The sequence below is a fragment of the Varanus komodoensis genome, unplaced genomic scaffold, assembly GCF_004798865.1.
Source record: "Varanus komodoensis strain SLA01 unplaced genomic scaffold, ASM479886v1 scaffold5, whole genome shotgun sequence".
Taxonomy (NCBI): Eukaryota; Metazoa; Chordata; class Lepidosauria; order Squamata; family Varanidae; genus Varanus; species Varanus komodoensis.
The window spans coordinates 28452282-28478819 of NW_025336087.1; the positions used below are offsets into that span (position 1 = coordinate 28452282).

General features: G+C 42.7%; 1 protein-coding gene across 7 annotated transcripts in view; it reads right to left on the reverse strand.

The window, feature by feature from the left end:
- Nucleotides 1-4800: 4800 nt before the first annotated feature.
- The window catches only part of PJA2 (praja ring finger ubiquitin ligase 2), a 65952-nt gene continuing 44214 nt past the window's right edge, over nucleotides 4801-26538 (reverse strand). For 4 of the 7 annotated variants that reach the window (XM_044446185.1, XM_044446188.1, XM_044446186.1 and 1 more), the window contains 3 exons: nucleotides 23914-24028; nucleotides 23677-23798; nucleotides 19122-19788 (listed from right to left, as the gene is read on the reverse strand). In XM_044446185.1, coding sequence (XP_044302120.1) covers nucleotides 19660-19788; nucleotides 23677-23798; nucleotides 23914-24028 — 366 coding nt within the window. In that variant the 3' untranslated portion in view covers nucleotides 19122-19659. Of the gene's footprint in view, nucleotides 4812-10191; nucleotides 10196-11995; nucleotides 12018-19121; nucleotides 19789-23676; nucleotides 23799-23913; nucleotides 24029-26538 lie in introns of those variants that run through there. The other 3 variants (XR_006416271.1, XR_006416272.1, XR_006416273.1) reach the window with 3 other exon arrangements.

The following is a 26538-nucleotide window of genomic DNA, read 5'->3' on the forward strand; positions in this document are numbered from 1 at the left end:
AAGACAGCTTTAGCTGTTTGGCCTGTGACTTCTGCTAGTAAACAAAATTATGCATGTCCCACCCCAAGGCAAGACTGCAACCAGAGATATGCCTGCTGCCTGCCAGCCAAGCCACAGCAACAAGAATGATTCAGAAACTGGAGGGCAAACTGGAGGGCAGCAAGGATAATCCAGGGACTGGAGGTAAAGCCCTGTGAGGAAAGAGTGAGAGAACTGGTCATGTTCAACCTCAAAAAGGGAAGACCGGGGAGATAAGATTGCATCCCACCAGCAAGAGGAATGCAAGATCTCTTCTTGTTCATTACAGAGTTCAGGACATGCAATAATGGACTTAAGTTCAAAGATACCAGATTTAGACTAGACACCAGGAAGGATTTCCTCATTGTCAGAGTAGTGCAACAATGGAACCTGTTACCTGGGGAAGTTCTGGGCTCTCCCTCAGTGGAGACATTCAAAAAGTGTCTGGGGAGTCTCTTGAATGGGATGGTGTAAATTGGTGTCCTGCAACAGCAGGGGGTTGGATCTAGTGGCCTTCTGGCCCCTTCCAACTCTACTGTTCCACGATTCTATGCTTAGATTTAGATATGCTTCACTGGCTTAAAATATGAGGCAATGTTTGCCATCGCCACAAAGAATTAATCTAGTAATCTGATGCTTTTGCTCAAGCACTTACTTGGTGCTTACTGTGGCACGGCCCTTACCTCTCTGCATGCTGTCAACTGGCAGGGGCAAAACATTCGCTAAGTTTGGTGGTGTTACACGTGCATGAGGCCTTTACTCCTCCAGTGCTCATACTGGGATAGCGATTGCTCTTTTTGTACATAGGCAGGGTTCCCCATCTCCCATCAAGTTTCCAACCATGGATCAGACATCTGGATCCGGCAGACAGTGCTTGGGTCACTTCATGCCACCGATGCCACTTCATTCCAGTTCTCCAAGATTCCATCCCAGATTGCAGCCTTGCGGACTGAAATATATTTGTGAGACATTCTTGGGGCCCCAATTCCAGTGGCTGGTTGAGCTGAAGAATATGGGGTGGAGTCACCCCCCCACCAAAAAAACCCTAGCCAATTTTAGCTTATATCTCTTATTCTAAACCTTAGCAGGAAGCAGTGTTGGAGAAATCATAAAGGCCTCATTCTCACCTCAAAACCAGAAGGTGAGAGATTTTGCAAGTAATTATCCCTGGTCTGTTGACTTGAAGACCAATATAGCAATTTATTTATCATTCTTCAGAGCAAGTAATCTGCTAAGGAAGAACACAGACACCCCTAACAAAGACTTGAACAAGGAATTTATAGTCCCAATAGTGTCATCTAGGATGACTATAGTCTAACCAATCACAAATGCATACATTTGATCCTAATGAATGCAAAGGTGTATCTATATATTATAATTACAGAAACTTCTCAAATTCTACTTCTGAGTACATCTCCTAAACTGATACCTGATGTGGACAGTTATCTAAAACTTCTGTCTTACGCATGTACACCTCTTCAAGTCCTCTAGGCATTCTATGTAACCCTTGTGGCTTTCTCTTTCAATCACTTTCTATTTTTCCCCCACAGCAGGGAGCCACAACAGAAATCTAAGGAAATCACTGAATGATCAACTGTCCAGGGAGAGTAGATGGCATCAAAAGAAGGGGACATGGCCCTCTGGGGACCCTTGGAAGTCTGAACAGATTCGGCCCACAAGTCTGAAGTTCTGCACCCCTGCTGTTGACTCTCACTTCACATCCACACTGAAAAAGCGGAGCAACAATATGGAACCCTTTGTTGCACTGAAGAAAGAGTTCATGCCGTTCATGGGCGATCAGCCATCACCACCTTCCGTGCTTTCTTGCCAGGTACACTTTCTGGATCCTGCTGCCAGTTCTCAACAAGACCAAAGGCCATCCAATGATCCGAGAAAATTCACAAGCTCTGATTTCGACTGTTGATTTCCTGAAGCAGTTTGTTTTGTGTGGTTATTCACAAGGTCTCAATATCATACTCAGGTATTCCTAAAGCTGAGTGGCATCTACCTGCTGTCTAATGAGGGATAATTGAAACTGGAATGAGAAACAGCTGGTGAATCAACATGAAGAGTTGGTTTCTTGAGCAAGGGCCCAGCAACAGTAGGGTTTCTTTCTTTTCTTTTCTCCTTTGAGTAAGAATAATTGCTGCTAGAAGGAATATAGTAAATGGGGGAGATGCCAAATGCAATTGTACCACATTTATTAAATGGCTGAAGTTTTAAAATTAAATTATGCTAATATGAGGAATACTGAACAATGCCTCTTTTAGAAAAATATTTTTTATATAATCTTCAGTTCATTGCATTCAGTGGATGTTTTACTTGAATGAACACCGACTCATTCTATTTAGTTTTCAAATATTGGCTAGTTGCCACCACACCATCGTTAGTGTGCTTGGCAGCCTTTTCTACTATATTTAACTCTCTGTAGTGGTGGCAGTGCTTGCGGAGAAATATGTTTTTAACATAAATGTGCTAGTGTGGGTCTATAAATCACTAATTCTGGAAACCGCTCAAATCAAAATGTGATTACATGGAACATAATATGTAAATGTCTGTGCTCCTTCATGCCCTTGCACAGCCCTATTTCTTTTGCAAGCCATTGCTGAAGCTGCTGCAGATTACCGGATCCAGGTTTTTGAGAGGTCTTGAGCAAGACACCCTCAGTGGGCTCCCACTTTCATTGAGTCTGCCTTCTCCCCACCCTTGTCACCAGCCGCTTTGTTCTTCAGCCTCTCATGCACTGTTGCTACCACATGTTCGCTTGGCAGGCTGAGAGTCAGGGGGCAAGGAGGCGTTGGCACCTACTGCCTCCCCTTCACCACTGTCTGGGCCAAAGCAAGTACAGGTAAGCAAACAATACTGAAGCCCCTCCAGGGACCTCTTGTCAAGGGGTCCATCCTTGGCAGGTACCCAACTGGACCTCCTCTGGAATTTTGAATTAACATCTTCAGTATTGACACCTTCAGAATATGCCTCTGATCATAAAATAGTGGGTTATCTCATCTCGATCCCAACCTGAGGATTTTTTTTTGCCATGGTCAGGAGAAATCTTCATTCTAGCCTGAATGATGGTCAATTAATAGTCCACCATCTTTTGGTTGTTTAAAAAATTGTGTCATTTCTTGCTGTCTTTGACTGTTTTGGATTTGCACAGTTGCTCTGCTCAAACACACAACTACATTTCTATTACGGCAGTGCTGATACGAGTTAACTTTCCCCTTTGAAATCAGAAATCTTTTATTTGCAATACAAAATGGATTCAAAAGCTTAATTAAAACTAAAAAGATAGATTTTTAGCACAGTGAAAGAAGTGCCAGAATTGAAGTTGCAAAGCTATGCATACTTTCAAAAGAGTAGATCTCACAGAATTAGTGGGATTGATTTTGAGGTAAACAACTGTTAAGACTGCCCCATTGATCATAGGAATGAAACCAGGTTTCTTTTTGTGCTTCTAGTGGAACTTGAAAAGATCATCAAGCATACTGAAGCTTCACTGGAAAACAAGGCCAAGATCATCCATGCTATTGTATTCCCGATCACCATGTATGGGTGCAAAAGCTGGACAGTAAAGAAAGCTGACAGGAAGAAAATGGATGTTATCAAAACATGGTGCTTGAGGAGATCTTCATAAATACCTTGGACCGACAGATGAACAAGTGGTGCTAGATCAAATCAGGGCATAACCTTGCCTGGAAGAAAAAAATGACAAAACTGAGGCACATCAGAAGAAGGCAAGGCTTACTGGAAAGGACAATAATGTTAGGGCAAGTCGAAGGCAGAAGAAGAGGAAGAGCAACTATGAGATGGCTCAATTCCATACAGGAAGCCACAGCCTTGAGTTTACAGGAGCTGAGCTGTTATGGACGAACATTTTGGAGGGCGTTCATCCACAGGGTCATCAAAAGGCAGAGGCAACTTGACAGCACATAACAAGAACAACGCGAGTGTAACTGCAAGTCTTTCTGTATGAGGTTGTTAATTGTCTCTTAATCGGCTCTCTCTACTTTGCAGAATTGGGATCTGAACACTGCATGAGGAGCTTTTCCATACTTAATTTCCAGGTGGCGCTGCAGTAGAGCAGAATGGCACAAATACACAAGTGAGAAAAGTAGTTTCTTTTACTGCATTACTCTGCTCTTGTGCTCTGGAAGTTCATTGCATCGTCTAAACCCATGAACAACTATGAAAAGGAAATGATGAATGCACAAAAAATCCCTTATGTAGAAAAGAGTATGCATGATAGCCCAGCCAGGCGATGACATTGTCAAAAATGGTGTCAAAGTGATGATTATGCATTCTCCCATGGGAAGGATATAAGATTCTTGTGGCTGCGTGTAGCATTGGAAATGCAAAAATATGCATGTAATCAGCTTGCTCTCCTTTTCATGGCCTCCTGCTGCAATAGGAAGAGTTGAGCTGGAGTGAGATTTCCATTTTTGAATGAAAGGCTGTGTGTGCCCACTGGCCTTGTCCAACTGAACAGGTAGCTGCTGTCATATAACTAGCTATGACTTTGTTCCTACATTGGAGCATTCGGGTGATTATTAGCAACCCAAAGAACATAGCAGATGGGGAGGAAAAAGCCAGCTGATGTTGAAGCCATGAAGTTGGCACTTTACAGAAACTAATCTGGATGTCTGTGACCAATTTCCAGGTTTTATTTTAGCTCTGAGTACAGTCTCTAAAGAAGGGGAGGACCAGGCTCAGTCTGTGGGCCTAATCCGGCCCACTCCAGTTGCCCATCTGACCCACAGAGGCTTGGGCTCCATCAGTACACCCCTTCCTCACCCCTTCTCTCTTCCCAAGCACTGCCCACTGTAGGCTTTGTTAGGAGGCATAGAGAGGCATCCAGTCTACTCTTTGAACTGTGATCAGAAGTAACAAGGGGATTGTCCTGCATATTGCTCCCCACCCAATGGGAGATAGCACGTCAGAGATGACGGTGGTGCTGGGGGAGCTGTAGCTTTGCCCATTCTGCAGCTTTGTTCCAATGGGAGGTGGTCAAGGGCAGACAAGGTGGCTTTGAAGGACACCAAACTTTTCCAGTTGGAAAAATTGGTTCCCAAGGATACATAGGCAGGATTATCCTCCCAGGGAGCCTGCTGAGGAGCAAAAGGCCTCGGGTGCATGGCTACCCTCCCTGGCAGCCCTCAGCTCTCAGAAGGCCATGTCTTCTGACTTCCCACTCCATTCCAGTTGGCTGCTATGCTGCTCATGGTTTCAGCCAGCTTGGTTTCCTGGTTCTGCTTCTTCTTGTTTTATTTACCATTTAGCCAGTAAAATGCCTGATGAATTTGCAGATTTGTGCACTGTTTTGTTGCTTATGAATTGCCTTAATAAAGGAATTGCTGCAATATGGCTTTTGAAAAAGTAGTCTTTGCCTGATCATGAGGGAAAATAAGCTACCATGATTCACTTTTCCTTCTCACATGTGCCAGTTGCAAATTGCCTAATTAGCATAACAAGCTTGATGTGGGGTTTCAAGGTGATTTGGAAACCAGCCCAGCCCCCACCCTCCCTGGCTTTGATGTCACACCTGCACCCAGTGATGGTAACAATGCTAATTAGGTGGCTTGGAGAGCCACGATCACTATTAAGTGATCCTTGTACTAGGTTCAAGCAACATGGTAACTCACCCTCATACCTGTTCGAACCCAGCCATACTAACAAGCCATGGCTTGTCAACCACGAACAACCCATGAAGAGAACCCAGTTTCTTGTTGGGTGTTCACCCGGTTTTGTTATCTTGGCTCGGTTTAGATAAAATGGTCACATTTCAATAATAACCCACATTTCAAAAATGACCCATTGTAGCTCTCATTTTCCAGAAGTGTCTCCAGTTGTTTCCTAGTCATTTAGAGTCCTTTACTTGCAGTTTTGCTAATAAAGGTACTTGTCAAGTTTGCTAGGGCCATTAACCCTCTGACTCCATTGACCCTTCCTTGTGTAAGCTTTCAACAGTATTATCCAAAGTCTAAGAATCTGAGCTGGATGCCTGAAGTCACATGACTAATAACACTTCCTATAAACATTCATATACAATTTTATGCAAAAGCTGAGCACAGAAGGTGAAAATGTACAGTCATGAGCCAATTCTGCCATGGAGCAGAAGAGAGGGAAATGATTGTCTCAGAGTTATGATTGTTAATTGAGTTTTCTGATAATGAACATTTGTCAGCTGTGAAGCTGGAGCATCTGCACACTTTCTTCCAGAATTAAGGTCAGGTCTTTAATGAGAGCTGCCACCACCCTCTAATGCTGATGACAACAATGAAATAACTACCTTCAGGCCGAATGATGTTTTGACAGAAATACATGTGGGATGTTCTAGAAATAAAATGGTAGTATTTTGCACTGATTTCCTGGATCTTGTCGTATACCAGACTGTGGTTGCATTCAGACAGCATAATAGCCCACACTCAGTGGTTGAGCATGGCTAGAGTGCAGGTGGAAGAAAACTCATGCTGAATCTGACCGATCATAAGTTAGAGCTCACTACTGAACCTACGCTGTACTGTTGAAGGCATCTAAGAAGAAATTCTCTGCCAGCATCCTGTCCTTGCAGTGTCATCCAGTAGAGCTTTTCTGAGTAGGTCAGAGCCTTTTGCAATCTGAGTCCAGGATAGACCCTGCTGAACCCTTGGTGGCCTGCTGTGATGAACTTGTGCAGCACTTCAAGGATGAAGTTACTCAGATTCACCATGAGTTGGGCTCCACAATTAGTAGTGTTCCTGTAGCAGAGATGTCCACAGCACCACCTTGTCCGACTTTGTTGGATAAGTTTCAGTTGTTGCGACCTGAGGACATGGGCAAGGTTCTTGGACAAGTTCAGTCCACCACCTGCATACTTGACCCTTGCTCTTCATGGCTAATCACCAAAGCCAAGAATGGGATACATACCTGGGGCTAGGAAATTGTGAGCGCATCTCTGAGAGAGATTGGTCCCTGCCCCATTGAAGGATGCAGTGGTCAGACTTCTTTTGAAGAAGGTGAGCCTGGACCCAGAAGATGTCACCAATTACAGATCAGTGGCTGCCATCCCTTTCTTGGACAAGGTGCTCAAGTGAGTGGTGATGGGACAACTCCAGACGCTCTTGGATGAAACTTACCATCTGGATCTATTTCAGTCTGTCTTCTACTTGGTTTTGGAACAGAAACCTCCTTGGTCACCCTGTGGGATGACATTTGCTGGGAGAAAGTCAGGGCCAGTCTTTCAAGCCACCTCTCAGTGGCTTTTGATACCATCAACCATGGTATCCTTCTGGATAGGGTTGTTAATTTGGGAGCTGAAGCACTGCTTTGCACTGCTTGACTGTTCAATTCCAGAAGGCGGTGCTGGGGGTTATGGCTCTGAGCCATGTAAATTATGCCATGGAGTACCACAGGTTCCATTTCAACCCCTATACTGTTTAACAGCTACATGAAACTGCTGGGAGAGGTCATCCAGCTGTGCATAAGCGAACCCTGTCCTTGTGACTTGGGCACTGCAGCTGGTGTGGAAAGCATTGTGCTCTGTGCACTTCACAGTCCCAGCTCAAAGCTCAGAGCACTTTTCTAAGGACAGAGCTGATGCTCCAATTTTTCCTGTGGTCATCTAAACAGTGCCTTGAAACAATAGACTTATGCCCTGAGGGATTTTACTATGCTTAAGAGCTGTGTAAAAGCTGCAAAACAGACAGACATCATTTGAATTACAGGGAGGGGCAGAGGACCCTTTAGTGATAGGTTCTTAGCTACTGCTTTGGGGCAAGTCTTGGCTAAGAGGGGAAGTAGTCTGTCTGTAGCTTGTGCCCCCTATTTACCCCTCCCCACAATCCAAGCATGGTTAGCATGCCAGCAACTGAAGGTGAGAAAGGTGTAAATTTTGCAGTTCCTTGATTTCTGATATTTGAACTGCCCTAATTTTTGCCTCAGCTCTATACATAATAGACTTTTGCTATTAACAACAACCTAACACAGCACTAGTTTTTTGTGCTGGGGAAAACAAAGTTGACTTGTGTTCTGTTTGTTATTTCTGGGACTATTTATTTCCCCCTCCTTGGCAATATCTCTCTTGATTTGCAGTGTGCTCTGTGCTACAAATTGCATGTAACTAGTGCTGAAGAGTCTTGGCTATGATGATTATTTAATTCTAGTTACCAAAACTATCGTGATTTTAAAGAATTGATGTTTTCAATAAGGATGCTAATCAATTAAAAGTTGTTCAGTTAATTAACTCTCTTGCTTTTAACTGATTAACAGAGATGTTGCAGAACCTGCCAAGGAGGCTGGAAGGACAAAGTCAGCTTTACTTTGAAATTCTACAGGAAATGTTTGCTCTTTGGTCTTCACGTTCACCTCCAAGTCCCAGTTCATTTTCTTGGAGTGGAGATGGGGAGTGGGGTGTACAGATGTCTGCAACTCCCATCAGGCCTAGTAAACATAGGCCCACAGTGAAGGAAGTGAGAGTTATAGTGCAACAGCACTTGGAAGCCCATGCCTTCCCCATGATCCTCCCTTAGAGGGGAAAGCTTTCCTTATGTGCATCTTCTAATCAGTTAACTGCAGGTTTGTAGAAAAATTGGTCATAATGGCAAAGGTTCCACCAAATGCAGCCCCTCCAGGAGATTCCTGACATGTGTTGCTGATAATTCCTCCAACAGAAGGTGGAGGAAGCAACTAGAGGAACTGCTATCCTTGACTTAATTCTTACCAGTAGGGAAGACCTAGGGACTGAATGTTAAATTAGCCTCCCCATTTTATAAGAATAACTTTTCCATGCTCACAAGTAAGCTTGTATATCTCTAAGTTTTACTCTGTATTCTCAATCTTAAAAAGTTTGTGTGGGAGGGGAGACATCTTCCCGTTGGCGACCCCACAGGAGATGTCTCCCATGGTGCTGGCAGGCACTTTCCAATAAAGACTGATGTCTGAATCGCAATCATCTATTCTATTTCTATTTTTATATTTTCATGGGATGGTTTTCTTCCACACTAGAGCTTTGGGCCAGGCAGAGGCTCTCAGTCTAACATAGTTCTTGGGATGATAAAATGGAGCTGAGGAGGAGCGTACAAGCTGCCCTGGTTTTCTTGCATGAGAAAAAATGCAAGATATAAATGGAATAATAATTAAGGAATAATGAACAAGGTTATATTACAAGATGCATATTGAAATGTGTGCAGAATGCTTTGCTCTTGCATCAGAGCAAGCACTCGGTTGCATACTGACAGAAATGGTTTAACAAGGCAGATACAGCCTTGTCCTGTTGCTGCTGTGATCAGCACCTTTCCGATCTCCATCTTGCAATCTTTCCAGGAGCATCTCATTCTCCACTGATGGAGCGCACAGGAATAGAGGACAGAATGGACTATATTCATGTGCTCTGATCCAGCACATGAGTGTATCATCCACAACATATATCCATAACAGCTGAGGTTATCAGACTACCAGTCCGAAGAGTATGTTTTTAGTAGAAATGAATTAAAATGTACCTTCCAGTTTAAATTGCAAGTTTTGCTTCATCCAGTCCTGGGATTCCTGAGTACTTTTTTATTAGAAGAAAAATTCTGCTCCTGAGCAATGAAGCTTATCTTCTCTTTTATAGAGATCATCTCGACATTAACAGGTCACAGTCGACTACTGTTCTTCAGTTTACAAGATAAAATGCTCATGCACTGGAATTTTTTTAACTCAGCAGGTTTTCCAATTTCAGAAACATCTAGCAGCCACCAGCTTCTAGGCATTATTAATCAGCGTTGTCACTGTAAGAAACTATGAACTCTATCTATTTTCTTTTAATAAAGCACTTGGCACTAAACACGTAACCTTAAGTAAATGTAAAGAGCAAAACTTAAGTTTGGCATAATTTGCAGCCATAGAGTGAAATCATACTTCAGGGCCCAAGAGCAGTCTTGTCACATAAACAAGGGGTGGGCATTAATACAGCTGCACAAGATTTACAGTGAAAAGGCTTTCCAAAGAAAACTTGCTGCCTGGTGGATGCTGGAAGCTGTAATCCGATCTACTGGGAGATAGCGGCTTGAGGAAGGCTGCTGTACCCTGCTATGCAGTGCGTAAGCCCAAGGGAAATGAAAGACTGGCAGGCGGTTTCACTTCAGCGCAGATCACAGCTCATGTGCCCGGCCCCGAGGGCTGAGCCTGCTTCAGCAAGCACACAGACTCCTTGCGCACATTGCTGTCCCCATTCACTTCAGTGGAGGAGTGTGGAAACAATTGCCATCGAGTTCCTAAATCTGGAGACTGGAAAAACCATTACCTTTATTATTAACCTTGCTATCCCATCTTAGAATCATACAATCATAGAGTTGGAAGGGCCCATGAAGGCCATCGAGCCAATCCTCTGCTGTTGCAGGACACCACGTTACACTATCCCACTCAGATGGCTGCCCAGTTTCTTTTTGAACGTCTCTAGTGTGGGCGAGCCCACCACCTCTCTAGGCAGTTGGTTCCACTCTTGTATTGCTCTGACAGTTAGGAAGCTTTTCCTGATGTCCAGCCTGAATCTGGGTTGTTGCAACTCAAACTGATTATTCCGTGTGCTACACTCTGGCATCAGCAAGATCTTGTCCTTCCTCTTTGTGACAGCCTGTGAGGTACTTATAGAGGGATATTTAAGTGAATATTCCCACTTATGGAATGCGCTCCCCAGCGAGGTCCACCTGGCGCCATCGTTATTTGTTTTTCGGCGCCAGGCCAAGACCTTTTTATTTAAATGTTATTTTAATTGTTGAATTTATTTATTGATTTTATATTTATGCTGGGATGTCTCCAGATTTGTATGTACCTGTATAGTTATTTATTTGTATTGGAAGCTGCCCTGAGGCTTTTGCGAATGGGGCGGCATATAAGTGTTCCAAACAAACAAACAAACAAATATCATGTCCCTCCACTCAGTCTTCTCTTCTCAAGGCTGAGCATGCCCAGTTCTCTCAGTCCCTCCTCTCCATCTTGTCCACTAAAAAGCCATTAAGCAGTGCAAAACATTTTAAACAACAGCATCTTAAAACAATAAAAACAAGGACAGTAAAAACAGGACAAGGCTTAAAAGGTTTAAAAGGCAAAAGTGTTTTAAAGAAGTAACACTGGAAAGTTGTCCTGTTGTGTTGCTACAGCCCTTCAAAAGCCAAGGGGTGGGAGCAGTTGTGGTTCTTGAGGGAGTGCATTCCTTATGTGGGGTCACTCTGGTGGAACACCTTGGATGTGTGCCTTATTGATGGGCTTTTGTGGGTCCCGATGCCCTCAGAAGGGCCTCTCCTGCAGAGCTCAGGAGTTGGGGCAGGTTCATAGCAAGACAGATGCTCTCTTAGATCTCTAGGCACCAAGCCATTTAGGGGTCTGAAAGTAAGCTCAGTACGTCAAATTGTCTTGGGAAAGCAACTCGCTCCTGAACTCATTTTGCACTCATTGAAGCTTCCGCAGCCCCATGTACAGCATCTTGCAGAGGACTAAACATGATGCATCTAAGGCATGGATAACTTGGTTTCACTGACTCAGGAAGGGTTGCAGCTGGTGCATGAAATCTAATTAAGTTTATTAAATAAATGAAAGTTTATTGCTTTTAGTTTCGTATCTGCATGCAATTTGTCATGAAAATATATGAGTTATAGACTTCCTATTTGAGAAGAAGTCTTCTTCTCTCAGTATAAGCCAGTGGGGTCAAAAAGTTAAAAGGAAAACACATCTTCCTAACTGGGAGAAAGACAATCCAAGTTGTTTAGTTTAGATGACCAGGCATGACAGAAGAGTAACTTATGGAAAAATCATTTTCTGTATATCAGGTAAAATGCGATCCTGGATTTCAATGTACTTAATAGATGATGTGGTTTTTGGACGATGTGATTAGTAGGCTATGCTATATTTAGTTGTGGTGCTGTTGGTAGATAGTTTGCTTGAGCAGAAAATGTTTTTTTCATTGGTTCTGGATGGGATTCCATTCCATGTAAGGATCGAGGTTGGAGGTGCTGATCAGGCCCTTACTTTGGATGCTCAGGTGGCTTCTGTGAGAGAAAACAGTTTTAAACTTTACAACTCTGAATCAATGCAATTGCTGTTTTCCTTGTATTTATTTTTATTTAAAACAATATTAGTCACCCAGAGAGCCTCAGCAATTGGACAGTATACAAATAAAATACATAAATATATATGCAAATACATTACTTCCCGTTACTGTTACTTGAAGATCAAGGGATGGCATAGAATCAAGGAATATTCTCACTTTACAGACCTGATCTTTCCAGAACAGGTTGACTTTTAAGCCTAAATCCAGCTTGCTGCTGACCAACAGCATCTCCATCTTGACTGTGCTTAACCTCAGCTTGTTCATCATCATCATCATCCAGCCTGCAGTCCAATAACCACTTACTTGGAAGAAAGCTCTACTGAACTCAGTGGGACTTATTTTTCAGTAGACATGTATGGGATTGCACTGGAATGTTCACTTTCAAATTAGGTCAACTAGAAGAGTTTAGAGATCGTGAATGCATGAAATAAACCCAGTTATTGTGTGGAACAAGGCCTGTTCACTGGTAGCTCTCCCCGCACTCCCAAGGCTTTCAAAGGACAATATGCACAGCCCACCTATAATGACAACCCATCAAATTAAAGATCAAAGTATTGTCTGTGAGCGGTAATGAGCAGGTGCACTGCCTGAAGTATGCTCACCTCTTCTCCTTTTATCCCACAACTCACAACTGGCTTTTTCAGGTTTCAGGGTTTGCTGTGTGAACCCAGACCACTGGTTTAAAGACTAAACAACTTAGCGATTTTGGCAAGAACAACTTGCTGGGTTGTTTAGCTCCTTAACAGCCCAGCAGTTTGTGTTCAAAGCTCATGCAACACCCTCTGTGAAAAACCTGATTGTGGGTTGTGTAGGAAGAGAGGAGAGATGAGTGTAGCACACCAGCTTGTCCATGTCAGTCCATTGGTTTTTGGACTGATCCGGGATGCTGTTATGTGCAAACCATACCTATGAGAATCTGGTTTATTGAAAGTGAAAATGTGGTATATAAGAGGATGAGTTTTATTAAATTGCTATAAGCTATCTAGAATCTTTACAATAAGAAGTGTGGGATATTTAAAAACATTTACATAAACAAGCAAATTGGAAAGCACAAAGTTTGTGCCAGTTATTTACCACTGTACTGTATTTTGTGACTCTCCAGTTGGTCTTAACAAAGTTGGCTGTGGGTTTTTTCAGACGGATTAGCAAGGATACCTGTGATTTTTACAGACAGTAGCCTCTCCAGTGACATAAATACACCACCGCTTTGCTCCTTGCATCCAAGAACTAAGAAGGATGTTGTGGTCATCCTGTTAACAGGACAAAGTGCTGCTATGCTTTAGCTCTACTTCTTCATTCCTGATAAACTCTGAACAGCCTGTCAGGGCACCATCCATTGTGGCTGCCTGTGAACCTATGAACTTGGAGGACTGGGGGCAAGGCATCCAAGAGAGGTTGGCAGGAATGCAGAGCTGAGGATTTCCTCACCGTTCCATTTAGCCAGTTGTTTTTGATCATCAGGTAAATGAAAGGAAGGCCTCCCTGGAAGAAAGCGTTCCATCTCCTCCTCTCACTGCAGCAACCCCATAGTCCAGGTCTGAACCTTCCAGGTATTTTGGGGAAAGGAAACTTTCTTCTTATTCAGGACTGAAGGCCATGTTTACATGTGTTATCAGCAGTACTTGAACCCATATCACCAATTTCTTACCGCACATTCTTTCCCACTTTGCCCATTCACATATTGCCTATTGAGCTTCCCTAATAGCCTTTCTTCATAGGCCTAACTCATTTTCCATCAAAACATTTTCTTTGCCTCATAGAAACGTACGTTGTACAATATTCACAGCACTGCAGGTGCTAAACGAGCAAGAGCTTCTGCAGCACAACCATAACCCTTCCCTTCAATGCCCTGTGATTGTGCTTCTATGCAGGTGATTGTTACAATCGGAACAGCCATCTTTCCTCTCCTGCACGGGCTGAGCATTTCCTGGCAAAAGAGTGATTGGCTGTAGCTGCTGCTGTATTTGGGCTGCCAGAGAACTGAGATCCCTGGAGTTTAGGGCCACCTGTATCCATTGGCATCTTCTTAATGCTGTGGTCTCTTGCCAGCCCACTAGTTCTGTTAGGATGTGCACCTGTTAACATGATGTTAGAGGTGTTGCTGCAGGTTCTTTGTAGCCCTTGCCACTGTTCCTTCCCTGCTTTGCAGTTGTGCACATGATGCATACGGCAAACTCCAGGATGGAATAACTGACATAAATGACACAGTGGCTGGGTTTGCATGACACAAGTCACAGTTGTTTTGTACCGCTGTTGGTCTGTTGTGTCATCTGAAGCCCGTTGTGGTATTTCAGTGTGGGACGTTCAGTCTTTAGAACCACGATGAGCCCAGAAAGGACAACCAAGGTTAGCATCAAGGCCAGAACTAGAGAGGCAGTGGGCAAGAGCAGCTTGCTGCCATTCCTGCTGAGTGGCTAGTTAGAGAACACCACTGATGGCTGTCCTGCTCTGCCCGCCTCCCGTCCCAAAGATCTTCTTTAGGGCAGAAGTGGGCAATCTGCTGCTTGGCAATGGGAAAGGAGCTGTGCTGGTGGGTGGATTCCCCCACTGTCCCCTCCTCACGGGCCACAGACCAGCCCCTTGCATGAGTGGGAGGAAGAAGAATCAGCTGGACAGCAGTGCGCAGTTGGGGGTGTGCTGCTGATTCCCCCACTGCTCCCCAGTCTTGCTCCCCTTTCCCAGGGAGACATCCTGAAGCCAGCTCCCACTTCAGGCACCGCTCTGGCAAGCAGAATGGGAAAGAGGAGAGGACACTTCACTGCTACACCTTGCAGGAAAGGCACTCTGGTGGGCACTGGGTTGGGGGTACCTCTCTTGCAAGAAAGGGGGTGAGTGCTGCCTGCCCTCCTTCACTACCACTTGCAGGAAAAGCTCTTGGGCGTGTGCTGGATTGGGGGTGCTTCCCTGGCAAGCAGGAGCCAGAAGACGGGCAAGCACTGACATCCCATGTTGCTGCTGCTTGCAGGAAAGGTGCTTGGTGAGCTTGGGTTGGGGGCAGCACTCTGAGCTGCACTGCCACTACTGGCACCATCCCCCAGCTGAGTTTTGCCCATCGCACTGGAGCAGGTGAAAGACTTCCCTTAAGCATGCTGAGAGGGGCAGCAGGGAAATCAGCTGAGCAGCACTGCTATGTATTGGTACCACCCCTTCAATTGATTCTTCCTCCTCCTTCTTGTACCGATCTTCCTCTAGCACCCGCAAAGGGAGTTGGCAGAGGGAAGCAGCTGGGTGGTGAAACCCCCAACTGGGCACAGCTGCTCAGCAGGTTCTCTCAGCTGTGGGTGAGGAGACAAGAGGGGGAAATCAGGTGAGTGGTGTTGCTTCTTTCTACAGTGCTGCCCAACAGATTTCACCATCTCTGTAGCAGGAGGCAAAGGTGCCTGATCAGCTCCTTGTTCTCTTGGCTGCACTTCAGGGCTTGAGCCTGTTGGCACATCAGAAATTTCTTGGCAGCAGTGGCAAATTGCACACAGCTTGAAAGTGCAGCTGTCAAAGAAGGAAACCTCATTCCTTTCTGCAGTTATCACTTGGATGACTCAAGAGGGAAGGAAATGGAAGGATGCAGAATTACCCCCATGGATCTGATTGCCTGTCAGGCACACTGAGATAAAAAGCTGCAAACCATATGTAGTAACCACGCGGGGTTGCTTGTCCTGGTGTGTGAACCCAGCCAGTAAGTGGGATTGCAATTATTATGGGCTATTTCTTACAAGAGTCATGGACTAGCAATTCCCCACAGACACTAGGGTCCGGGTGATGACATCTTCCATCTAGCCTAGGTCTGCCACCAAGCCTTATCTTTTCTTTTTGTTTTATGTCTTTCAACTATCTGCCCTCTGCTCTATGTACTTCATTCAGATTTCAAATAATTACATTGAACAGTGGCCATTTCCTCTCTTATCATGTTGCCTTATAGAGCTTTCTTCCAACTAAGCGTGCGTAGAATTTCAGTGCCAGCTTTCAAGTGAATGATCTTGCTTAGTACCCTTACAGGAGTAGATAAAGTGTTAAAAAACACACAATGCACCTTTGTAAACATAATTTGGCAGTGCAGAAGTTGCATGAGGTGTATAAGCAAGGTTTTTGACTATCCTCTTGGATGGCATAATGGCTACGTAGTTGCAAACCAATATGTCTCCAGTGTAGCATGGCTGCTTACTGTGGGAATCACTTTCACAATGGGGAAATGGACTTAAGGCAGAATGGACAACCTGCAACCCCTGGCCCAATTTCATGGCTGTCAGCCTATTTTCCAAAGTTGCCTGCATTAAATCAGTTCTAGCACCTTGCAGGAGTGATCAGTCCCTCTCCTGGCACCCCCTGCATGAAAAGATTGAAAAGGTGGTAACTTTGACCCTTTGCATGATTACCCATGAGGGAAGGCACTCCTGGACAGAAAGATACTTGTCCAGTTCTGATTTAAAATCTGTGATTTAAACTGAACTGAGACTCTGGTAAAGGCATACATATAAGGGTAGCTGAGATAAATGCCTCATTGATTTAAATAATCAAGAAACAACTGTCTGCTAGAGAGTATTCATCTGAGTTGCCAGCATGGTACACGATGCCTTGCTTGTCAAAGTCTCAGTCCAGGTATTTTTACCTGGTCTCATTAGAGCGGAGGAATGAAAGCACCTTTCTGTTGCTAGGCAACTTCAGAACATAATTTCATTTTCTTGATAAAATGGCTAGACTGCAGCAAAAGCAGTGCAGGAGGGTTGTAGGAGTGGGAGGGAAGGAGTGGTACTGCAAGAATGTTATAAGAGTTTTAATAATTCGCCCCACCCCACTTTCAAATGGAAGCCAACTGTTATTTCACGCCTGTTCTACAAAATTGTGAATAGATGGTCTTGTGGGTAAAGCACTGAATTATTCTCTCCCCACCCCTATGATTCCCTACTAACTTCTTGCTGGAAGATCTATTCATCCAGAACAAGTGAAAAATAAATTCTGGAACTATTCAATTTTTTAAAGAAAAGTTGCTAAAAGGTTTTTCATCAGTAAGGGCTCAATCTAGTTTGTGTTCCAGTGAATGGAGTAACAGCTGAGTACCACAATAAATGTAGTTCTCAGGGCCTTATACAGTAAAACAACAAAGCCCTTCCTTCAACTTACTCTTTATTTCTTGGTTACAATCTCCCTAGCCTTCAGAACCACCTGTTCTGATTTACATTTTACAATGGTTAAAAGAGGATAAAGTGATGGCTCTGTTTCGGCCCACAGGCACATATTGCATTTCAAGTCCTAATACACTAAACAACTCCTTTGAGCCTACAGTTTTGAGCATCAATAGATACCAATTTTACAGCAATTCTACCTGCCAGAAACAAAACGTGTTAATTTTTGTTTGAAGTACCACACAAGAAAAGAACACAGGAAAAACAAGGCTAAGTCAGACCCTTGCTCAGATGGAGTCTAGCACTTCACATGGTGGCAAGCCAGCTATCCACAGGTTCTCTCAAGCAGGATGGGTACAGGAGTTCCACCTGCCCAATCTCCTCAAGATCTGGTATACACAAACACACCTTTGATAATGGATTTAGCAGATACCAATCAAGATTAGTAACCACAGATAGTCTTCTCCTCCATGAATTTGTTCAATCCCCCTTTAGAGCCATCCAAATTGATCGCCACCACTGGTTCCTGTGGCAATGAATTTCCTAGTTTAACCATCTACTATGCAAAGAAACAATTGTTTTTATCTCTCCTGAACGTCCTGCCAATCAGCTTCATGGAATGATCTTGGGTTGTAATATTGTGGGAGAGGAAAAAAACATCTCCCTCTTCACTTTCTCCACGCCATGCATAATTTAACCACTTTTTATCTCCCCTTACTCACATTTTCCAAGTAAAACACTTCCAATTGTTATAAATGTTCCTCAGAAGGGAGTTGCAAATAAATAAATAAATGGTACACAAAATTCAAAGTACATTTGCACTAAAGATTTGTATAAGGGAAGCATGATCTTGATATTTTTAATTTATTTGCTAATTTTGCCTAACACAGAGTTTGCCTTTTTTTTTTTAACAGTATGTGCTACACTGGGTTAGGCTGTTCACCATCACCCCAAGATCCCTCTCAGTCAAAGGTCAGATCCTATCAGCCTATGCCTGAAGGTGAGAATGTAACATCACACTGAAGGGAATCCCCTGCTTCCCTGGGCCTTAAATACTCATTGTCCACTTCACTAGCCAAGGCAAAGAAGGTAGCACATGGTTCACTCAAGCACAACTTAGGGGATAAAATCCACTTATTCAGGTAGTAAAATATAGGGGTGGACAGAGAAATAAAAGATGTGGGAGTAAAATAGGATAAAATCACATAAATAGGAAAGGTGAGGGAAAGAGAACAGCAGCAACCAATTACATAATACTCCAAGCTGACCACATTCCCCCAAGACCTGAACCAGGCGGTCAAGAAAATAAAGATGTGAATTCCTGGGTGCTATAAATTACCCTTTGATCTGAGCCATCTGGTTAGATTTTCACCCCACCAGGATCATCATTCTTCTGTGGCAGAGTTTTTGCCCCAACAGGTATGACTCTACGCTTGCTTACACTGAACTGCATCTGTCATTTTGATGCCCATTTTGCCAGCTTGGAGAGCGCCATGTTGCCTGTCCATGCTCTAGAGCATGCAGTTTCATTAAAAATATGGAGATAGCAGATGAGACATTGCACTGCAGGTAAATTCAGAGGTGTCCGACTGACAGGACTTCCAGGTTCTAGCCACTGAATCCCAGGAGCTTTACATACAGCATGACATCTTTACGACCAGCCTACACACCCCACAATTCTCATCAAAAGCGTGTCCATGCAAATTCAAATACCCAGCACGCTAATGACAGATACCTAATGATTCCTCTTGAATCAAGCCATTTTGTTCATATCAGCTTTCTGTGGTTTAGCTGCTATTCTCCAAGTTGTTACAATGAGCACAGATTGCATAGGCTTCTGCGCTACGTCAAGCAGTCCAACAATGTATTGCAGTCTCAGTAGCAGTTATACATAACACACAGGTTATTAGGAAATGACAAGGAAATTTTTCTTTTATGCTGTTTATTTCCAGTGAAACCAAAGAATACTACTGCTGTGATCACCGAACATCTTCACATTTGATGCAAATATGAAAGAGCTATGTACAAAGGAATTAAGTGGCACTATTTTAAAACAAAAAGGAACAACACAAGCCTCAAATATTATATAATGTAAAACAGGTTATACGCATAACTTTTGTAAGCTCCAACTGCACTGCAGTTGCATTGAATGTTAAGTGCCACATTAATGATCATCGTTCAGACAAACTTATTATAAGCATTAGACATTAGTTAACAATGATAAGTTTTACTGCAGAAAACTAGTGCAATCTTTTACACCTTTCATTCTGATAATTCTAATTCATACAGTAAAGCTCATACATTTGGAAAGCTCATACAGTCTCTTTCTAAACTAATATATACTTTAAAGTGTTTTAATATTTATATTTATATATACTTACATATAAACCGATTTCACATTGTAATTAAACAGGAGAAATTTACAATAAATTTGACGGGCCAAATTCTTTTCAGGTGTTCATTTTATTGTGATCCTGAAGTATTGTGAACCGAAGGAGCAGAATCGTGATCAGGCAAGAAGGTGACTGTAGGCGTGGCTGCCTCTGGAAGCACGGGCGCAAGCACATGACGGCACACAGGGCACGTTCCTGACTAGTGAGAGAAAACACCTCCGATTAGTTGCAATGCAAGGGAATAACTCAAGAACGCCAAAAGGGAGAGCTTCAAACAAATTTAGATGGAAGAACAGCATGGAGGGGAACAAGTGAACGAAGAAGTCAATTAAGTTAACACAGATCGCAATCCTCATGTTGCCTACTTCAAAGTGGATGCCTCGACTTCTGAGGGATGTGTCTTGCATAAGAAAATAGGAAACCGTCTTTGGTGGAGATACTAGAACATCAACCTTAATCACATGCTATGACAAAACGTGTTCCTAAAACTGGAATACAGAATCATGACATTATGAAGGATTTTAAAGAAGGTAAATGTATATGTATATATTTAAAACATACTGAATGGAGCAATGTACATGTCAGGAATGTAAATAAAAGTACTACTGCAGAAAGCCAATCTGTTTGCAGCAGTTCACTCACTCTCCCCACTTGTCCCAATGTATACAGGACTAAAGTGACTCTATGGGTCCAGGTTAACTTATTACTTATTGGCACAGCAAGGATCTCTTGAATGTCAAGATCAAAGGCACAGGCAGAGGATAACATAATCAAAATCTGCAAAGCAGAACAATCCCTCTAACTTGTGCTTCCCCATAACACGATTTTTCAGGACCATTGTGAAATGTGCCAAATCTTCTATGCTGTGTATGTGTGTGTGTTATTTTGTGTGTAGCATGTGCTTACAGCATTTACTTCATTATGAACTGTATTTTTTTTCTTTTTACTGAACTGTTAGCCTAGTGTTGTGGGGCTGTCAAAAATATACAACTCTGGTGCAGGTGTGGCAAGGAAGACCTCCATATAGTCACTGGAGAAAACATACACCTTTGGGTCAGAGCTTTTTCCTTCGATCAGGTGAATTGCTCTGGCACAGCACATCTAGTTTACTTCTGTTCTTTCAGATGCTACACCAATCAGGAAGGTTTGTGTGAATGTGTAACAAGAGTCAATTACTGGAATGTATGCTGTTCAAGCAGTAATAAATTGCAGGTTAGGGTGAACTGGGCTTCATAGTTTCCAGGTAACATCCAGTTCTACCACTTCATTCTAGGTGTGTGTTCTAGTGATTACATGAAGCACAGACACAGATACTTATTTCCATTAGAAATCACCCTGCTACTTAATGGACAGATAATAGGCAATGCCAGGCTAATAACAAGTCCTTCCTCTCAATCCCTGCCTCCTGCTCCTAACTCCCAATCCTATCTTGCTGCTGTGCTTTCCTCTATCAGGCACAACGCAGAGAGAAGGAACAGGAGGCAACAGAAATGACACTGAGCAAGTAGGATGAGAAGCAGAAGCAAGCAGCCAGCAGGGAGAACAGAAGCAGCACCTGGGCAAAAGGAAAGTGACCGCCTGACCATGCTGGATGGCCATGGGTGGATAGAGATGGCATGAGTGGTGGTGGCAGCAGCAGGATTTGTTTAGAGGAAACCTAGAGATGGAAGTGGCCGCAGTGGGGAAGTAGAAAACCCAAAAAGGAGGTAGGAAAAGAGAAAACAGTACTATGTAGCAGAAAGACTGGGGAGAGAAAGAAGATGAAGGAAAACTGGGATGGTAAGGGGTAATGAAAGTTGGAAGAAGGGGTGGCAGAAAAACAGTGAATCCCAGTAAGGGGAACATTTGAGCCCATTGTCATTTGTATATGGGCTCAAATGTCAGTAGGACAAATTTGCTCTTGGGTCTGAAAGAAACGTGAAGGATGCACGTGGTCCTAAAGAGATTGCTTGAAAGTGTTTCAGTGGCAGAGTGGTACTTCTTAGCACCAAAATTTAGTTGTGATATTGAAGCAAGGACAACAACACAGATGACAGTGCTCCAATATACAGCATAAATGACTGTCCACATTGGTTTCTTGCAAACCAACCAACAAGGAACTCAGATTAACTAGTGATTTTAAACAGCATTTCAGTATGGTGTGGGAAGTGACTAAATGCCTTCAAAGTGGAACATTCAATAGAATGTTGTCCAGGTTATCCTGACTTCAATTTCTCTGGGAACATCCTTGTTTTTGTTGAAATCATTTGTACATATTTTTGCTACTAAACTCAATTTCTTTGCTTGTTGAAATAACAGTTTTGTAGACTTGAGGGCAGAAAATAGCATATTCTTCCCAATGTAATTCACAAACAAAAATACTTCTGTTAAAAATTATTACAGCATGACAACACAGGCCACACTACAATGTGTATCATTAAATAATCCATCAAATTGCGTTTTTTAAAATGTAAGTATATTTGAACAAATAACAATAATAGTATCCTTTGTTAACAAAATTCAAAGTGATCTCCATAGATTGGAGTACTGAGTTGAAAATATCAGAATGAAATTTAATACAGACAAATACCAAGTCTTGCACTTAAGAAACCAAATGCATCGTAATGAGATGGAGGATACTTGGCTCCACAATACTACAAGCAAGAAGGAACTTGCAACTAAGTAGATCACAAGCTGAATACGAGTCAACAATGTGATATAGCTGCAAAAAGGAATGGTACTGTGCATTGCATTAATAGAAGTATCGCTTCCAAATCATGTGAAGTAATCATTTGCTCTGCTTAACACTGTCTAGGCCTCATGTTGAGCACTGGCTCCAGTACTGGTGCCATAGTTTTAAAAAGATGGAGACACACAGGAAAAAAGTTCAATGGAGGGCAAGGATCATGATCAGGGGAATGGAAAGAAAGCCCTGTGAGAAGAGTAAAAGAACTGGGCATTTTTAGCCTTGAGAAAAGAAGACTGAGGGGAGAAATTATAGCACTTTTCAAGTACTTGAAAGGCTGTCAGAGAGAGGAGGGCCAGGAACTCGTCTTCATTTTCCCAGAGCAATGGGGCATGGAATAATGGGTCCAAGTTACAGAAGGCCAGATTATTCCTGAGTATCAGGAATAACATCCTCACTGTTAGAGCAATATGACCATGGAACCACTAACCTAGGGAGGCTGTGGGCTCTCCCACACTGGAGGCATTCAAGATGTAGCTGTACAGCCACCTGTTAGGAATGACTTAACTTGGCACCCTGCACTGTGCAGGGGGTTGGACCTAAGGGAATAATCAGCCTCTTCCAATTCTACTATTCTATGATTTGATGACATTCATAATCATCCAAGCATGAATAACTCAGTTCAGATGATCCTCCAAACCACCATTCAACAAAGGCAAGACTACTTTTCTCAAAGTATACTGCCAGCCAATGAATCACTCAAAAGAGAATCAACCTGGCACTGCTACCAAGATCAGATAAACACATGTGCATAACTGGAGTTAAACATTTAAACTGGACTACATCAAAGCCAGAATAAATTCATGAAAAATACTGCTACTGCATTTTTATTCACTATCTCCATAATTTACAAATGAAGCATGTGGTAAGAAGCCCAAGGCTACTTTCAAAGCTGGCTGTGTAAATATTTCACATGCATTTGAAAAATCCTGAGTTTTAAATGGTGCTGAACACTAGTCATGGACACTTTCTAGCTGGCCAGAGTCCCAGTTACAACCCTGTTCGGGTTCAGTTGGAGCTGGGACTCTGAATTTGAAGTGTCCCCTCTCTGTCCTATGGTTCTTTTCATGCTGGTGGCAATTCCAAAGTGACTGACTTTGAAGCTTGGGGTGGGGTGGGGTGAGACTCCTTTGGATACTGCCTCAGCCCCTTCTTCTTGGAAGCAAGAGCAACCAAACACTGAAGACTGAAACTGACTATTGATGTCTTCTGCAGTGTGGGAGAAGCACAGGGACTCTCCCTGCCTCTGCACTCCTCCCAGGTGAGACTGGATGTCCATAATCCTCTGAGCTCAGAGGGTTCTGGGCAGCTACACTGGATCACACGCAAAGTAACGTATTAAATTGCAATGCGAGTATGCACCTTCTGTAACCATAGCGTTATGCACGGCTTATGAAAGAAGTGGTGGCATGGAAGCTCCGTTACAGTTTCTTCTTTGATGTACTCACTGCAGCAGATCGCACAGCACTGCTCCTGACCTACAGCTTAGGAAAACAAGGTACATATCAGTATGCAATTTGAAAAGCTGGGAGATCCTAATACTCTCATATTATTTTAATTATATTTGACCAGAATAGTAAATGTATCGTTTTCCCTTACCATTGTGATCTTCGGTAATAATAATTTGTGGGAGACAGTCTATGCTTTCTCTACTAGCTGGTGGATGAGCTTGCTCAACATCGATTGCAAGAGACTCCAGATGTGCCAGAGCAGTCTAAAAGGATGCATAAAAATAAATGATCTTACTCATAAGATGGCTATAATTTTTCAAAAATCTAATTTAAAACAGTTGTGTGAAGCTCTACAACTATAGAACGAGATGCATACAAATTGCTTCTATATTTTTGCAGAAATAAAGGCTAGAGTAATATGAATGACATTTATGAAGATCTGCCTGTAAATATTAATTAAATTCTGAAAATTAATTACAGTATAAACTTTACTCCTTAATTAACAGGAGTCTATATTATTAAAGTGGATGAACCACCTGTCATCTCTTTCTAAAACACAGAGGAGAGCAGTCCAAGTCTGACTGCTTTACTAACCGTGTAGTACTATCATGGATTAATGTCTTATTTTAGCTACTCATACTTTTCAGTGAAAACTGAAGTAAGAATAATTATTTGAGCAACAAAGCACCACTAAGTAACTGTAAAAAAGTTACACTTATAAAATCCTTTTAGGCAGATATACTGCTCTTCATACTTTGTCCCATTTAACCAAAAGCCAAACTCTCTTTTGCTGAACATAAGTCTCAGGCTTGCTAATCTGCTAGTTGTATGATATAGTGCAGCAGGCATTACTTTAAAGCATGGGTACAAAACCTCAACACTCTCTGACTCCCTGGGGTTCCCGTGAAGGCCACAGTGCCTCCTACTGGCCCCACCCCCTTTCTCCAGCCTCTAATCACTGAGTAGTTGCCCCGCTTTTCTACAATTCCATCCTGCCCATTCCCCATTCTAAAAGGTTGAAATGCCTCGCCTATGACTTATAGGAACAAGATACAATATGCTGGCCTTTTTTGTAGTTTGCCCTGCCCCTTTTGTCCCCTGCTGCCCCCCCCCCCATGCTACTGGAATGTGGCCCCTGAAACTTCTGTGAAATATAATTTGACCCTCAGATGGAAAGAGTCCCTGCACTCCTGCTCTAGAGCATAATAGCGAGTTTAGACTTGCCAGCACTTGTGACCAGGACCAATGGACATAGGAGCATTACTTAGGAAAGGATGTCAGTTCCATGCAGTGGCTTCATCTGTGGCCACCATGGTTTCAGTGGGTCTAAATGTGGTTACAGAGGGTATTACCCATTCTTTATGTAGTCTGGTCCCAGTAGGGAGACAGATTAAAATGCATAGCATACTGGCATTTAGATCATACTGAACTATATGCTATATTGCATTGCAGCCAGCTGCATAATATTCCATACAGTTCATATAAAAATATTTTTGTCACCTACCAAGTCCCTTTAATTCCTAAGGCATTAAAAAAAGGCCAGGCAGACACCTGTTTTAAAAAAATGTGAAAAAAGTATGCTAGCTAAATGTTTTCATCTGGAAACAAATCTAGGCCCTCATGCCGCTGATCAGGTGATGAGTTGCATTGTAGTCCAGCGTGCTGTGAAGCTGCTTGTACGTCTGAACATGCCTAGAATTATCTAATGCTGCTTTATGTACAAAGACTTTGCATGCAAATCCAACTAAATATGTTGTAAACATAATGAAACCACTTTCCATAAAGTATAAGGAGATAGTATGTTTTTGCCCTATCTACAGCTGGGGTAATTATATTCTGCTTAGGCAACATGCGTATTTTCAATTAGGTGCTGATTTATCGAATCTAACTGTATGCAGTATAACAAGGTTGCCAACATCTGTGAACAGATGCCCAGTTTCACTTTCAATTGTTGGTTAGGATATGTAGTCAAAGGGTTTGTAAATTGACTTTACTTCCCTGGGAAGATACTAGGATGGTTTATTATGTATAATTTACAAAGCACTTTGCAATTCTTCAGTAAAAAACACTATAAGAATATATACATCTATGGATTTATTTTATTTTAGTAAAAGGAACACTGTTCAAAATACCTGATAAAAAATAAGTACACCCACTTAGCAAATGAGATCAAGCCAATAATAATATTTAGCATTTATACTGCACATTCCAAAGGCTCGTAAGTTTCACATAGATGTCTATTGTAACAACTGTGCAAGGCAGGCCAGTATCTTGCCAGTACCTTTGAGGGTTCAGATGTCAGTGAGTTGCCAAGGCCCTTTAGTGACTACCAGGCTGAGCTGCAATTTTAAGCGGAACTTCTTGACACACAGCTTGTACTTTTACCACCAGCATCCAACAGTGTCACAGTGAACATACAAACATAAAACTCTACCATTTAGATTTGCACCAAGCACAATTTTGATGATCTTTCCTCAGGGGGATTTACAACAATAGTGAAAATAGAACTAACTCTGCTTCCATAAACTTGGTGTCCAGCTCAGATGCTAAGCAAACCACTTCTACTTGGGTGGAACAGAAAACTTATTACACACAGCTTTTTCCTAGAAGCATTAAATTTCTTGATAAAAGTGCCACATCTAATTGTGTAGCTGCTTTTTTTGTTTTGGGTTTCCTGCAACTGTTATTGACTGGCTTTACTTGTCCTATGGAATGGGCAGCAGCATCTCGATGCACCAGTCTGCTGAACAAGAATCTCCATGCGCACTGAAAA